This window comes from Primulina eburnea, chromosome 6, assembly GCF_022965805.1.
Source record: "Primulina eburnea isolate SZY01 chromosome 6, ASM2296580v1, whole genome shotgun sequence".
NCBI lineage: Eukaryota > Viridiplantae > Streptophyta > Magnoliopsida > Lamiales > Gesneriaceae > Primulina > Primulina eburnea.
Window position 1 is genome coordinate 22,969,836 of NC_133106.1, and position 15,839 is coordinate 22,985,674.

Sequence of the window (15,839 nt, forward strand, 5' to 3'; positions counted from 1 at the left end):
GGGCAGGATTCTGTGATATTTGTTTTACGTATTTAGAATAATTGTGCGTAAAAGAGTTTTATTTTCTTTAGTTTATAATGCTACAATTTGTAATTAGTGCAATTTGTAATAGATACATAAATTATTAATTGAGCACATCTCAATGTACACCTGCATCGATGTTAGTTTAACAAATAGAATAACAAAATTTCAAAATTGCATAGTAAAAGTAGTAACATGCATAATTTGTTATAATATTTATTTTCAATAATAGTAATGCAATTTTACTCTATTTATGTCATGATTCTAATTATATAATTTTTACTTTTTTTTTAAGTTGCAATGGCGAACATCACCAAACTTGAATTTGAAGCACTTGACTTGACTGGAAAAAATTATTTATCATGGATTTTGGATGCCGAGGTCCACCTTATCTCTATGAATTTAGGAGATACAATAAAAGAAGGAAATGAAATGTCCCAGCAGGACCGTGCAAAGGCACTTATTTTTCTCCGTCATCACCTCAATGATGGGTTGAAAGTCGAATATCTCACTGTGAAAGAGCCACGAGAGCTTTGGAAAAATCTAAAAGAAATATTTGACCATCAACGAACTGTAATTCTCCCAAGAGCCCGATATGAATGGATGCACCTACGGTTACAAGATTTTAAGTCCGTAAATGACTATAACTCTGCATTATTCAAGACTAGTTCCACACTGATACTTTGTGGAGAGAAAGTCACTGATCAAGACATGTTAGAAAAAACATTCTCCACTTTTCATGCATCAAACGTGCTCCTGCAGCAGCAATATCGTGAACGTGGATTTCAAAGGTACTCTGAACTCATCTCATGCTTACTAGTTGCTGAACAAAACAATGAGCTGCTCATGAAAAATCACCAAATGCGCCCAACTGGATCCACACCATTTCCTGAAGCAAATGGAACTACATTTCCTGAAGAATATGAAATTGCATTTCCTGAAGTGAATGCTAATTCCACTAAAAATCATAACAATGAAAGTGGACGTGGACGTGGACGTGGGCGTGGGCGTGGGCGTGGGCGTGGGCGTGGGCGTGGACAAAGAAGATACTATCAGCAACAAAATGGAAAAAAACATAAAACAAGCCACCAGCAGTGGAATTCCAATAATGAAGAAGCAAAGGAGAAGAGTTCCAAAGTATATGAAGAAAAATGTTATAGATGTGGAATGGAAGGGCATTGGTCTCGTACCTGTCGTACGGCAAAACATCTTGTGGATCTATACCAAAAATCAATCAAGGAAAATGGAGATAAATTTTGTGGACAATGATGATCCAATTGATATAACTCACTTGGACGTCTCTGATTTCTTTGCTGATCCAGATGGAAATATAGATAATTTGATTGGTGGTGGTGTGTTAGAAAATAATAAGTAATTACTTTCATTGGTCTTGTTCCTACTTTGAATTTCTATTGTTTATTAGGTTATCGTGGTCTCGTTTTTATTTTGATGTTCAGTTCATGTTTAGGATTTGTCATGGAGGTTTATTTTGTTATTTAATAAATGTTTTCATTATTCAATAAAATATTTCATTTGAAAGCTTTACACATTATTTATTGAATTTAGCTTATTGAATTATATTTTTATTTTAGATTAACGATGGAATGTCAGGATGAATGCTTAGTGGATAGTGGTACAACACATACCATTCTTCAAATTAAAAGGTATTTTTTTGGAGTTAACATTAGCTGAAAATAATGTTACAACAATATCGGGTGCATCAAAAATTATTGAAGGATGGAAAGGCAAAAATTATTTTACCAAATAATACAAGCCTATATATTGAAAATGCCCTATATGCAAGCAAATCCAGTAGAAATTTGCCTAGCTTTAAAGACATCCGCCGAAATGGATACCATATTGAAACATTAAATGAAAATAATTTCGAATACCTTTGCATAACATCTATTATATCTGGCCAGAAGCAGATAAAAGAAAAATTATGTGCACTCTCTTCTGGAATGTATTTTACAACAATAAAAACAGTCGAAGCAAACATTGTCACAAACCAGAAGTTTGTTGACCAACAGAGCTTCAAATTATGGCATGATCGACTTGGTCACCCTGGGGCAACAATGATGCGCAGAATAATAATTAACTCACATGGACACCCTCTAAAGAACCAGAAGATTCTTTTACACAATGATTATCCATGTGTAGCTTGTTCACAAGGCAAACTAATTATAAGACCTTCCCCTACAAAGATTGATGTTGAAATCCCAACCTTCTTGGAGAGAATTCATGGGGATATTTGTGGGCCTATACACCCACCATGTAGACCATTTCGATACTTCATGGTATTGATTGATGCGTCTACTAGATGGTCACATGTTAGTTTACTTTCAACTCGAAATATAGCTTTTGCTAGATTACTTGCGCAAATTATTAAATTACGAGCTCAATTCCCAGATCACTCAATCAAGACAATTCGTCTTGATAATGCTGCTGAATTTAAATCGCAGACATTTAATGACTATTGTATGTCAATAGGGATTTCAGTTGAGCATTCGGTTGCTCATGTCCATACACAAAATGGCTTAGCAGAGTCATTCATTAAGCGTTTGCAATTAATTGCTAGACCATTATTGATGAGAACCAAACTTCCATCATCTGTGTGGGGACATGCCATATTACATGCTGCATCATTGATTCGTATAAGGCCAACTAATTATCACCAATACTCACCCTTACAACTTGCTTATGGTCGAGAGCCTGATGTTTCTCACCTTCGAGTATTTGGTTGTGCAGTACAAGTCCCTCTCCCACCTACACAGTGAACCAAAATGGGCCCACAACGTAGACTTGGGATTTATGTGGGATATGATTCACCATCTATTATTAGATTTTTGGAACCTTTAACAGGAGATTTGTTTACTGCGAGATTTGCAGATTGCCACTTCGATGAATTGGAATTTCCAAATCTAGGGGAAATGAAGTTATGTCCCGAAGAACAACACAAGATTTGTTGGAATGAGAAAACACTATCTCATTATGATCCTCGAAATAATCAATGTGAGCAAAAAGTTGAAAGAATCATTCACCTGCAAAGAATTGCAAATCAATTGCCCCATGCTTTTGTTAATACAAAGAATGTGACAAAGTCACATATACATGCAGAGAATACCCCTGTCAAAATTGATGTCCCCGTAGGACCAGCTATTATTCAACCTGCAAATGAATCTAAAATACGCCAGAAGCGTGGTCGACCAATTGGTTCAAAAGATATTGTACCTCGAAAAAGAAAGGTACAAGAGAAAGAAAATTCAAAAGCTCCCGAAGAAGAAATCTTGGATGATATAGTAAGAGAGATCAATGAACCAAACTTGGATAATATTATTCCTGAAGAATCAAATTCTCATGAAAATAATGAGATTTCAATAAATTATATATCATCTCGAAAATTGTGGGATCGAAATAATACGATTGTTGACACTGTCTTTGCCCTAAATGTCGGCCTTGACATCATACATGATGAAGACCCAGAACCACAATCCGTTAAGGATTGTCAACAAAGAGATGATTGGCCAAAATGGAAGAAGGCCATACAAACTGAATTAGACTCACTAGAAAAACATAAAGTGTTTGGACCTGTAGTACGAACACCTGAAAATGTAATCCCAGTAGGATACAGATGGGTTTTTGTACGAAAGAGGAATGAAAATGGTGAAATTGTAAGATACAAGGCCCGACTCGTAGCCCAAGGTTTCTCGCAGATACCTGGAATTGACTATGAGGAAACATATTCACCTGTGATGGATGCCACTACTTTTCGATTCCTAATCAGTTTAGCAGTATCAGAAACTCTTGATATGCGACTTATGGATGTTGTAACTGCTTATCTTTATGGTTCACTTGATAGTGATATATATATGAAAGTGCCTGAAGGATTCCAACTATCGAAAGAAAATGGTGAAGCACCCAAGGCTATGTTATCAATAAAACTGCATAAATTGTTATATGGATTAAAGCAATCTGGTCGCATGTGGTACAATCGTCTTAGTGAATATTTGTTAAAAGAAGGATACACAAATAATGCTATTTGTCCATGCGCTTTTATAAAAAGAACAGATGAGGGTTTTGCAATTGTGGCAGTATATGTTGATGATCTAAATCTTATTGGCACTCCAGAAGAGCTTACTAAAACTGCCAATTACATGAAAAATGAGTTTGAGATGAAAGATTTAGGAAAGACAAAATTTTGTCTCGGATTGCAAATTGAACATTTGCAAGAGGGAATATTTGTTCATCAATCATCATATACTGAAAAAATATTAAAGCGCTTTTACATGGACAAGGCACACCCATTAGCATCACCCATGTATGTTCGATCACTTGATGCTAACAAAGATCCTTTTCGACCACCTGAAAATGGAGAAGAAATCGTTGGTCCAGAAGTACCATATCTAAGTGCCATTGGTGCACTGTCATATCTCGCAAATTGTACTCGCCCAGATATATCATTTTCTGTTAATCTTTTAGCGAGATATAACTCATGTCCAACCCGAAGACATTGGAATGGTGTAAAACACGTATTTCGTTACCTTCGGGGTACAATTGATATGGGATTATTTTATTCGACAAAATCAAAGTCTCCTTTAGTCGGATATGCAGATGCATGATATCTTTCTGATCCACATAAAGCTAAATCCCAGACAGGTTATGTGTTTACACGAGGAGACACTGCTATATCATGGAAGTCGGTGAAGCAATCCTTAACAGCGACGTCTTCAAATCACTCTGAGATCATTGCAATGCATGAAGCAAGTCGGGAGTGTGTGTGGTTGAGATCTATGACACAATATATTCAAGAATCATGTGGACTCCCAACAGCCAAAGATGACCCAACAGTAATATTCGAAGATAATACTGCTTGCATTGCGCAGTTAAAATGAGGCTACATCAAAGGTGATAGAACAAAGCATATTTCACCAAAGTTTTTCTATACACATGAGCTTCAAGAAAATGGTGATATTGACGTCCATCAAATTCGCTCAAGCGACAATGTAGCTGACTTATTTACAAAGGCATTACCAACTTCAACATTCAAGAAATTGGTGCACAAGATATGGATCCATCAGTTGAAGGATCTCAGATGATTGAGATTAGGGGGAGTATCTATTGTTGTACTCTTTTTCCTTCGTTCAGGTTTTCCCATTGGGTTTTTACTGACAAGGTTTTAACGAGGCAACATTTGAACTCCCACATCTCTTAGAAGTAATTTAATGAGTCGATAATCATCTAAGGGGGAGTGTTATAGAAAAGATATTATAGATGATTATTGATATTGTTACCTATTCAAGTTCTGTAAATCTACTCTATACATAGAGGTCTCCAATGATGAATAAAGTACACAAAAATCATTCTCTCTTCTCTATATTCTCTACTATTCACAACAGTAATTTTATTATTGGCATAATTATAATATTAATTGTATAATAATAACTATACTTAATAACAAATAATTTTTACTAATAAGTAAATATTACTAATGTAAACGTTTATAACTATTACTATATTTAATAATTACATGTTATAATAAATAACTATTTTGTAATTATTATAATTACATGTTATAATAAATAACTATTACTAATATGTACGTTTTATAACTATTACTATAATAACTATTACTAATGTATTTATTATAATTACATGTTACGTTTTATGAAGTATTATTGATTTTTAAAAGAAATTATTTAATTTACAGTAATTAGTTTTATTACCAATTTGTCATCCACATATACATTTTATATTTTCGAGCCAAAAATTGCAAATAAATTTCGTTTACTATATAATATGTAGTTAAATTTTGTTGATATAAAATATAATATTTGTTAACTAATGATTTTTTGTTTGCAAGATGGCTGTAAATACGGATAATGTGTTGTATTTGCGGGGTAGACACATATCAAATAATATCAACGTTGAAAACATGGATGCAATAATTCTGCCACGCCGGTCTGACAAATGTCTTTGGAGATTGCTTAATGCTGGGATTCACCTACGTGTCTGCCTGTGTCTTGCACGCATGGGCTTCTATGGTGTCATTCAATGTGGTCCTATTAAATATAATGATAATCATTTGCGTACAGCCATTGTTGAGAGATGGCGTCATGAGACTCACACATTTCACCTTACCGTGGGCGAGGAAACAATCACCCTGCAGGACGTTGCCCTTATTTGGGGGTTGAATATTGATGGCATTCCGATCACTGGTTCAGATACCGCATACAACAAACATACATTATAACAGATCTGCGCTACTTGGTTGGGTTTTACGCCTACATATTCTCAGATTGAAGGTGCACATCTTTATCTGATCGCTCTGCTAGACCATTGCCTAAATAATATGATTAATGATCAAGGTACTGAAGAGGACGTGGCACAATATTCCTGTTGTGTTGCATTAATGATCATTGGTGGAGGTATGTTTCGGGACTCGGAAAGTGCTGCTGTGAAACTTATGTATGCAGTTTCTTGAGGACATAGAATTAGTGAATATGTTTAGCTGGGGTTCTGCTGTGTTGGCATATCTTTATAGAGAGTTGTGCGACACATCAATGAGATTAAAGGTCGATTTGTGTGGCCATGTTCAGATATTGCAGGTATTTTTACACTTCTACGGTCATTACATTTGTTGTACTTATTTTTTCTTATGATTTGACTATTTTTGTTGTATGTTATTACAGATTTGGGTGTGGTCTAGAATTACTCTTCTTTGCCATGCTAGAGCGCAACAGGTATGTATTTCAGAAGAGCAGGCTGCGGATGTGCTTCAGGGTATACCATTCCTACCATACGGCGTACAGTACTAATAAGAAATAATTAAAATTTATTATTATTATTTTGTTATTTAGTTTTAATGAAACTATTGTGTACTTTTCTAAATTGCAGGTGGAGACGCGGATTCTCTTGGATACACACGGCCCATCATTCTGTCCGTATAATGAGAGATATACTTAATAGGATGGTAGAAGGGCAGGTAGATATACAAACCAGTTGTTTAGAGTTTGAAATTTTTTAAAAATTCACTCTGAATTATATATTATCAACTTGATAATCTTTTTTTCCTTTTATTTTCTTCAATTTCTATGGACAGTTTATGATATGGAATCCCCAGAGGCTGGCAGAATTCTTGATGGAAATAGAATTCATCTATGTCGGTCAGCATGCACATTGATAAATTTTCATATAGTTGAGATGCATAGACCAGAGCGGTGTCTCCGACAGTTTGGAATGCGTCAGGGCATTCCGCCACATGCTACTAACTTCGACAAATTCCATAAACTGACGCGACAAGGCCGAAACAACTTTGATTAGGCGACATATCACAATGATTTTGTAAAAATGTGGATTGAAAAATATAATTTTGTGATGGGTGGGGATTATGTCATACCTGTTACACCTGCCATCACAGTGGACTATGTTGGTTGGAATCATCGTATTTCACAAAATAGTGCTCTTGCCGCCAGTGGTACCTTCAACATCATAGGCTACCATCCTGTTGATGCAAATTACCGACAATTTATCGTAATACATGTTCAATTTATCTTCATATGTACGTAAATATACAATTTTTATACAAAATTTTGTAATTACATTAATAACTTCACATGTTATGGTTTAAAAATAACATACAATAAGTTATTGTAAATCTTGTGCCTCCCACGTTGTCTATCCCTTGATGATGTTTGATCCATCTCGTTTCTTATGTGTGTCATGCGATCTCTACCAACATGCCTCCTTTGTCGACGAACACTATTGTGTTGTAATTGGAATGTAGGTTCATCCCAATATTGTTCATCATGAATAGGGTAGAATCTTCCATCGTATGTGTTCACGTATTCGCTCAGTGTAAACCATGGTTGTACAAGCTGTGCGGGATTCAAACCAAACCATTTTGCTGCACATATAACATGTGAACAAGGAATTCCAAATATTGTGAATTTACCACTTGTGCAATCACGCGTAGAAATGTTGACAGCTTGTACGTGATGTTGACGACTTGGTCTTCCTCCTGTCACGACGGATGCTGTTTATCCCTTTGGTCAAATCTTACTACTCGATGTTCAATTGAATTTTTCGACCACATATCAAATTTAGAGTATGCATAGTCGGTCAATGGTTGATTTTTTTCCAGCATCTTATCACTTCGCACTCGCTGTTTAATGAAATAGTACACGCATCGCTGTAAGGTCATATCACCTATTGCAGTTATTGGAAGACGTCGCACCCCTTTCAACACACCATTAATACACTCAGACATGTTCTTCATCATTATCCGTCGTCTCCATCCACCATCATGAGACAATGACCATTTTTCTTTTGGAATGTTTGACAAATACATGAAATCTGCTGTATTATTTGTTCTAATTGCCTCCATTGTCGCATTAAATTTTGCTACTTGGTGTTGTATTCCTGCTTCCCAACATAAGTCTTTTAAATGAATGTTTTTGAACATGCTATTGAAATTAGAGCAAACATGCCTCAAACAGAAACGATGAACACCACGAGGAGGCTTGAAGTCAGGGAGATCTTGCACTGCACTTGTTATACCCGCATGTCTATCAAATATAAGGCACATACCACTACACCCTCTAGAAACATGTCGTGCAACATTACCGAGGAACCAATGCCAAGACTCATAATTTTCTTCATCTACAAGCACAAATTCTAGCGGAAAAACCTGGTTATTGACATCCAATGTTATTGCTATGAGTAGTTTGTGCTTACATTTGGTGTGCATATGGGTACCGTCTACACTGTTTACATTGCGACAATGTCGAAAACCATCTATACATGGTTTGAAAGCCCAAAACACAAAGTTCAAAACTTTATGTGGATGGTCATACGGTCGAAGATGCTTCCATTCTACAATAGTTCCTAGATTGTACTTCGACAAAGCTTCCATATATTTAGGAAACAAAGTTACATAGCTTTCCCATGTGCCATAAACTACCTCCACCACGCGTTTCAAACTCTGTCATGCCTTAGCATACGATATATCATACCCATATTTTTCTTTAATACTTTCTTGCACATATTTGATCTCGTATGCAGGATCACAACGCACGATTCCCAAAAGTGTACTGACTATCATGTTTACATCAAGGTTGTGGTGATCTATTCCGACTTGGTTAGACATGCATGTATGATCATCACCATATTTTTTGATGATGAAATTGCCTAAATTTTTTTTCAACGATACTCAAAGTCCCCACACACAATGCCACCTTCGGAGCTGTCCTTGTATTTGACCTTTCAAATTGTTGGAGAACTTTGGACAACGATATATTCACGTCTCAAACTCGAACAGAAAAATCCTTCACTGAAGCTATTAAATCATTTTTTCTCTTAAAAACCATTTTTACACCGAGCTCTGGCCTTTCAGGATTGTAAAAGTTTGTTCATGATGCAGAAGGAATACTAAATGAATCTGGAATTTGTTCGTCGTAGACTTCATTGAAAAATTGGGGAATTTCACGTAAATGTTGCTCTTGTGTAATAGGAATGTTCTCGATCATACTTGGTCCAGACATTAACACACACGCCGATGTCCCTTCATTTGTATTGTCAACATCATCATCATCTTCTCCGTCAATTAATGTACTATACAAATCATCATCGCTATTCATGACATGATACGAACTGTCCCTAAATAAATCATTATCCTCATCCATGTGTTCTGTAATTGGGGCGGGAATATTTGCAGCCCCAACAGAACTATCAAAATGTCTGACATTTGTGGTATTTTCTTCATCAGCACATGAATTCATCCAATTCCCCTGCTCTACTAGAACCTCATGCGACATCAAATCCTGATATAACCGTGATATGATGATCCCAACCCCCTGAAGTAAAATCCCATTCTCGTGTTCTATTCATCCCCCATGCATAGTCTTCTTCAGTGTGACCCGTGATATGGTGATCCCAAGGACTAGTGTCGATCCCAGAGTATGTCAGAGCTGACTGTTCATCGACGTGATACATAGAAAGTCCCGCTTCATTTAAACCAGCTGTTCCCAAACCTTGCGTTATTACCGGCATGACTGCATCAAAATCGTAATCACTTACGTTCTGTAACACTGGCGATGAATCAACATACAAGTACATGTAATCCAGTGTCGGCAACTCAAACATAAATTGTAGACTATCATCATCTGTGATATAGACATGCTCTTCAATGTAACGAAATAACGAGCTATAACAATATTTCGTTGACAATTTGATGCAGAATTTTGATTGGTCGATCTCAAACTTACGATGCACATAATTCACCAATTGAGAAAATGTAGTAGACCGAGGGATTTTAATGGGCCTGGTCGAGGAGATACTATATCCAACCCTACCATCTTCAATAATGGCATAGCCACCTACGTAAAGTAAGGCTCTCACAGTATCCATGTCTGAACCGAACAAATTTATAATTAATAGTATAATGCAACTGAACAAAATTACAATCAATAGTATAATGAAGCTGAACAAAATTATAATTACATTAATAAAATATAAATAATACAACTAAAATATAAGAAATTAGAGAAATTACCTTTTCAAATGTTGTTGTACGAAATTTCTAATTGAATCAGCAATAAATTACAAAAATATCAGAAATATTATACAAAAAAAATTTGGAGGTTTCAATACATTTACTAAATATTAGTAACATATAAAATTAAAGAATATTATTCAACTTATATGATAATACATTTATTATTCAACTTATATGAAAAATTCGTAGGTCAAATACCTTTACATGAAAAAAGTTATATGAAAATAATCTTAAGGTAATTTCAATAATATAAATTGTTGCAATAGGTAAATCCAGTCAATCAAATTTAGTTCAGTCAATAAACGAACAATAATAAATATAATGAACAAAAAAAAGAACGTTACCTCTTAAGGTTTGCTCTTATGATAAAAATGATTAATCAACGAACAATATAATAATCTGTCAATGTTAAACATTCTTACAAAAAATACAACATAAAAAAATTTTAATTCAACAATAATAAAATAAAATAATACTGCACAAGTCTTGATAACAAAAAATTATGAGCATAATAAACCGACGAGAATTATTATCAACAAACACAAATATTGATGTTGCGCAAATAAAAATACCGAAGACGGAAGAATATGTCACTGATGACCCAACAAATTATAATGCTGAGGACAACCAACAAATCGCCGAATTAAATTACCGAATGGTACAGAAGAATTTAAATAGGATACCGAATGGAAAAGAGAAATGGATACCGAATGGAAGGGACGTAAATAAAAAAATGGGATACCGAATGAAAGGAATTGTGCAAATAAATAGAAGGGGAGGAGTCACGGGCGGGGGGTCACGGACAATAAATCCGTGACCTCCTCCCACGGATAAAATCTGTTGTCGTAGTTAATTAGCAATCAAGACCATCGCTAATTTTAGCGACGGTCAGTAACCATAATTTTTCGTCGCTAATTTGTTTCGAAAAATTAAAAAAATACTTTTAATAATTTAATAAATCTAAAAAAAACTAACAATCGAAACTAAAATCGTATCAAGGAGAAAAATTTTAAGTGTTGTGAAGTAGTAAAATCGTATAAGAGAAAAAAAAATTTAGTGCTATGAAGTGGTGAGAAAAATTTTAAGTGTTGTGTGAAGTGATAAAATCGTGTGAGAGAAAAAAATTATAAGTGTTTTGAAGTTTTATGGAGAAAAATAGACCGAGAATGGTGGTATTTATAGAAAGTGTGTGACGGTGTTTTGATAAACCATCGCTTGTGGCGAATGTAATGAAAAACCGTCGCATTTTAAAATTTAGCGACGGTTTGGCTTTGAACGGTCGCTAAACTTAGCGGCGGTTTTAATAAACCCGTTGCTAAATTTAGCGACGGGTTTTGTAAAACCGTCGCTAATTTTAAACATGCGACATTTTTATTTAAAACTGTCGCTAATATTAGCAATGATTTATACAAAATCGTCGCTAATTTTAAAAATGTGATGGTTTTTATAAAACAGTCGCTACATTTAGCGATGGTTTTAGAAAATCCGTCGCTAAATATTGCAACATTTCCTACACTTGATACCACCTGTTGTGGGGACCCGGGCTCTAACTCAATTCTCTTTGGGATTAATTGGATCTTTGCTAGAAAATGTGGGTCAAAATTTTGCTTTTAATATCATAAACAAATGTATATAAATCATACACAAGATCTATCTCAAATTTATTTCATTAAAAACACGATCTAATACGATCGACTTCGGCACACCATGTAATCTGACTATCTCTCTAACGATCTGATACGATCGGCTTCGGCACACCATGTAATCTGACTATCTCTCTAACATACATCTCTGCCATCTGATCATATCTAAGATGGGGAGAAATGTAAGGCCCGAGATGTGAGTTGGTAATCAGCAATTATTAATGCATGATTTGATGTATTTATCGAAGGTCGAAGAAGCGATGTTGCGATTCGATTTTAGTGCAAAATATATTGTTGGGGCAGCAAAGAAACTGCACCTGCGGTCCAAAGGCCAGTGCACCCGCGGTTGTTTCTTCTGATTTTGTGGAAGTAATACAGTAGAGTCACCACACCCACGGTACAAAATGCACCGCACCCGCGGTCGTTCCTTCTGAATTGTTGGATGTGATCCAGTAGTCTCAGCGCACCCGCGGTCTAAAAGGTAGCGCACCCGCGGTAGGGTGGTGCGAGAAATCCAGCATGCATATTAACTTGACACATGGCTTGGTAGACATATAACATGCATATTCTTCATTCCTTCAGCATCAGACCACCGAGAACAACCCCAGGAAAGCTTCAAAGTACTCCTAGCTTAGAAATTAGCTTGCACAAGATCTCACCATCCGATTTTCGATCCGAGACTAGATTCGTATTCCTATCATCACCAGCTTCGAAAGGACGTAACTATTTTTACATTTCAGCATGTTTTGAAGTGAGATGATTGGAGAAATCAGATTTTGAGTACCATCATGTGTTCTTATGATTATGGTGAAATGATATTCGCAACCGGATCGTAGAACGGACATTGTATGCGATTGTTATTAATTTTCAGCATGTATCGAATTTGAGATATGCAGCTTTCAGCATTGATAGGTGTTTATGATGAAGATTGTGAGTTATTGTGACTGATTATTGTTGTTGAGATGACCGGTATCGCGAGATTACGTTGTTATTCCGTCGAAATGTGCCGAGATTGAATATTGATATGTACATGTATCGGTTTGAGTTGTGAATTGATATTGTGCTATTTGACATTGCCATTTTAGATTGATATCGGCAAGATTTGACTTCTAGACTCCGATCTTGACAAAGACTGAACAACGAAAGATATAATTCATGTTGATTCGCGAAGATACGACTCGAATTAGATTTGATTCGAGTTTCCCACTAATCACATACTAGATTTCTATACCTTGTTATGTTGTGCTTTATGTTGAATTATATACAAGCATTGAGATAGGAGAGTCATTGGCAGATATGCCAAGTTTCTAGATGTTCGGTGGTATCGAGGTATAGGAGAAGATCGACTCCGATTGTAGATATTCGATACAGACAGGGTCAAAGTCTAGGAATAAGACGTACCGCCACCCCGATTGGGAGAGTAGGTGGGAGACTTGTTACGTCTTATTCACACCGGGATCCCTAGATTTAGATATGGTCGAGTTGAAGAGTAAGAGTCGAATTGTTTTATCTGTATTCACTAATGTGTCATAATTACTGAATCATGTGTTATGATTTTGTATGAAATTGCATGACATGCATGTATACATGTTTTATACTGGGATTTGTTCTCACCGGAGTTTGCGGCTGTTGTTGTGTCTGTATGTGTGCATAACAACAGGGGGAACATGATCAGGGTCCAGAAGAACTTGACGAGGATGAGAGATCAGGATAACGTGGTGATTTCGGGCGTAGAAGATTACTAGTGATCGTATATGTGATATGTAGTTGTACTAAAAACACTAGTTGGTATAATAATGTTAGAACAAGACATGTATGTGTTTTTAATGAAATAAATTTGAGATAGATCTTGTGTATGATTTATATACATTTGTTTATGATATTAAAAGCAAAATTTTGACCCACATTTTCTAGCAAAGATCTAATTAATCCCAAAGAGAATTGAGTTAGAGCCCGGGTCCCCACAACAGGATTGTAAAAAAAAATACGCTAATAGACAACGGTTCCATAAACCGTTGTCATTGACTCTAAAAACCGTTTTCTTCGACTCCAAAAAGATGTTTTTGTACCCCCAAAGACAACGATTTTCGCTAAAACCATTGTTAAAAAACATACGACAATGGTTTTTCACAAAAACCGTTGTTGTATGTGTTGGATCCCGGTTTTCTACACGCCCAAACGCAGCGAAAGTTTTAAATTTTTTTTATTTATTTTGACAATCAAAATATGTTTTGCTTTGGGCGCTCGTATGGTTTTGTCATAAACATTCATAGGGAGTTTAAAAGTTATACCTTTGGTGAATAAATCACGTGGCACCAACTGATCCGGTATAACGGATCTAGCTCTTGATGAATCCCTATGAACTCTCTTCAAGAGACTCCTTTCTTTCCTTCTAATTAGGTCCACGACTGGATGATCTGTTCCTCTTCTAAATTGCACTAGAAGATTTGGAAGATATTTTAGCGTTGGAGAGAAAAATATGAGAGACGGCTCAATCTCTTTTCTCAGAGTAAGGAGGCCGAAATTTTTTTCTTCAACAAAGAAAAGGATGAATCTCAAGAGAGAAGCAATTCTCGCTTTTCAAAAAACAAAAACACCGAATGCATAATCCTTTTTTAAGAATTAGAAATATTCTTATTTTAATACTAAACATTCATTTTACTTAATTAATTGAATAAATTAAGTTAATGAAAGATTCTTTAGGCATGCAAATCTTGAATGAAAAAATTTGGAATATTAGTGGAGGTTAGGTCAATTTTCTTTTATTGTCTTAAAAACAATAGCATTGATTTAAATTCCATAATTAACATTAATGGACTTGATTAATTAATTGGGCTAGTCCAGCTAGTTTAATTAATTAATCAAACTATATTAATAACTTTAATTATTTAATATGTTAGACTTGTACTCCTACAAACACATTAAATATACTTCTAATATATTTAATTTTATATTTAATAAACTCAACTTTTGATCTTAATAAATTAAATCAATTATAAATTCAACATTTGAATTTAATATTTTAATTATAAATTCAACTCCTTGAATTTATCACCTCCAAAATTTTATATTTAATAAACCCAATTTTAAGTTTAATAATTTAAATTCTATAAATTCAACTCCTTGAATTTATTCTCTCCAAATTTTATGAATCGTGCATAAATTCAACTTCTTGAATTTACTATCTTTTAAATTCAACTCCTTGAATTTACTATATCACATAAATTCAACTTCTTGAATTTATTCTCTCAACGGGAACAAATGATCCAGTGCTTGTGTGACCCTCAATGGTTCAGGGATACAGCTAGCCGTGGGTTCACAACTTTTTGTGATTCAGCATAATATTAATTCTTATTCGAGTTTACCCTAGTTAGCCCCATTCTTTTCATCAACACCTTGATCAAGAATGTCAGAACTCATTTCTGATTGCACCCATCGGATCATGGTAAGAGTGTCTAGTAGCATCGCCTCATGATCCCCTAGGTATCACTGATAGTGCCTGCAAGAACCAGCTGATTATGATTAACGTACAGTACAGTCTCTTCATCTCATATATCCCGATCGAATCTGCAACCATTGGTTCATCGAGGGTTGCATATTAATTCGATAACTATGTGATAACT

General features: G+C 35.2%; 3 protein-coding genes across 3 annotated transcripts; 2 read left to right on the forward strand and 1 right to left on the reverse strand.

The window, feature by feature from the left end:
* The first annotated feature begins 321 nt into the window (after window positions 1–321).
* On the forward strand, window positions 322–1,290 carry LOC140835397 (uncharacterized). The gene has a single exon (XM_073200888.1). The coding sequence runs from the start codon at window positions 322–324 to the stop codon at window positions 1,288–1,290; it is 969 nt and encodes a 322-aa protein (XP_073056989.1).
* A 5,018-nt stretch (window positions 1,291–6,308) lies between these two features.
* On the forward strand, window positions 6,309–7,201 carry LOC140835398 (serine/threonine-protein phosphatase 7 long form homolog). The gene is made up of 4 exons (XM_073200889.1): window positions 6,309–6,626; window positions 6,711–6,829; window positions 6,916–7,003; window positions 7,121–7,201. Exons 1-4 carry the CDS (start codon window positions 6,489–6,491, stop codon window positions 7,199–7,201), a joined length of 426 nt encoding a protein of 141 aa, XP_073056990.1. The 5' UTR covers window positions 6,309–6,488.
* An 840-nt stretch (window positions 7,202–8,041) lies between these two features.
* Window positions 8,042–8,932, reverse strand: LOC140835399 (uncharacterized). Its single transcript, XM_073200890.1, has one exon. The coding sequence runs from the start codon at window positions 8,930–8,932 to the stop codon at window positions 8,042–8,044; it is 891 nt and encodes a 296-aa protein (XP_073056991.1).
* Between the last annotated feature and the right edge of the window lie 6,907 nt (window positions 8,933–15,839).

Bases quoted from the DNA above. Each gene is read 5' to 3' on its own strand.
- LOC140835397 (XM_073200888.1), top strand. From the start codon at position 322: ATGGCGAACATCACCAAACTTGAATTTGAAGCACTTGACTTGACTGGA.
- LOC140835398 (XM_073200889.1), top strand. From the start codon at position 6,489: ATGCAGTTTCTTGAGGACATAGAATTAGTGAATATGTTTAGCTGGGGT. The intron at 6,627-6,710 runs GTATTTTTACAC...ATGTTATTACAG, and splicing joins GCCATGTTCAGATATTGCAG to ATTTGGGTGTGGTCTAGAAT. The intron at 6,830-6,915 runs GTACTAATAAGA...TCTAAATTGCAG, and splicing joins TTCCTACCATACGGCGTACA to GTGGAGACGCGGATTCTCTT.
- LOC140835399 (XM_073200890.1), bottom strand. From the start codon at position 8,932: ATGGAAGCTTTGTCGAAGTACAATCTAGGAACTATTGTAGAATGGAAG.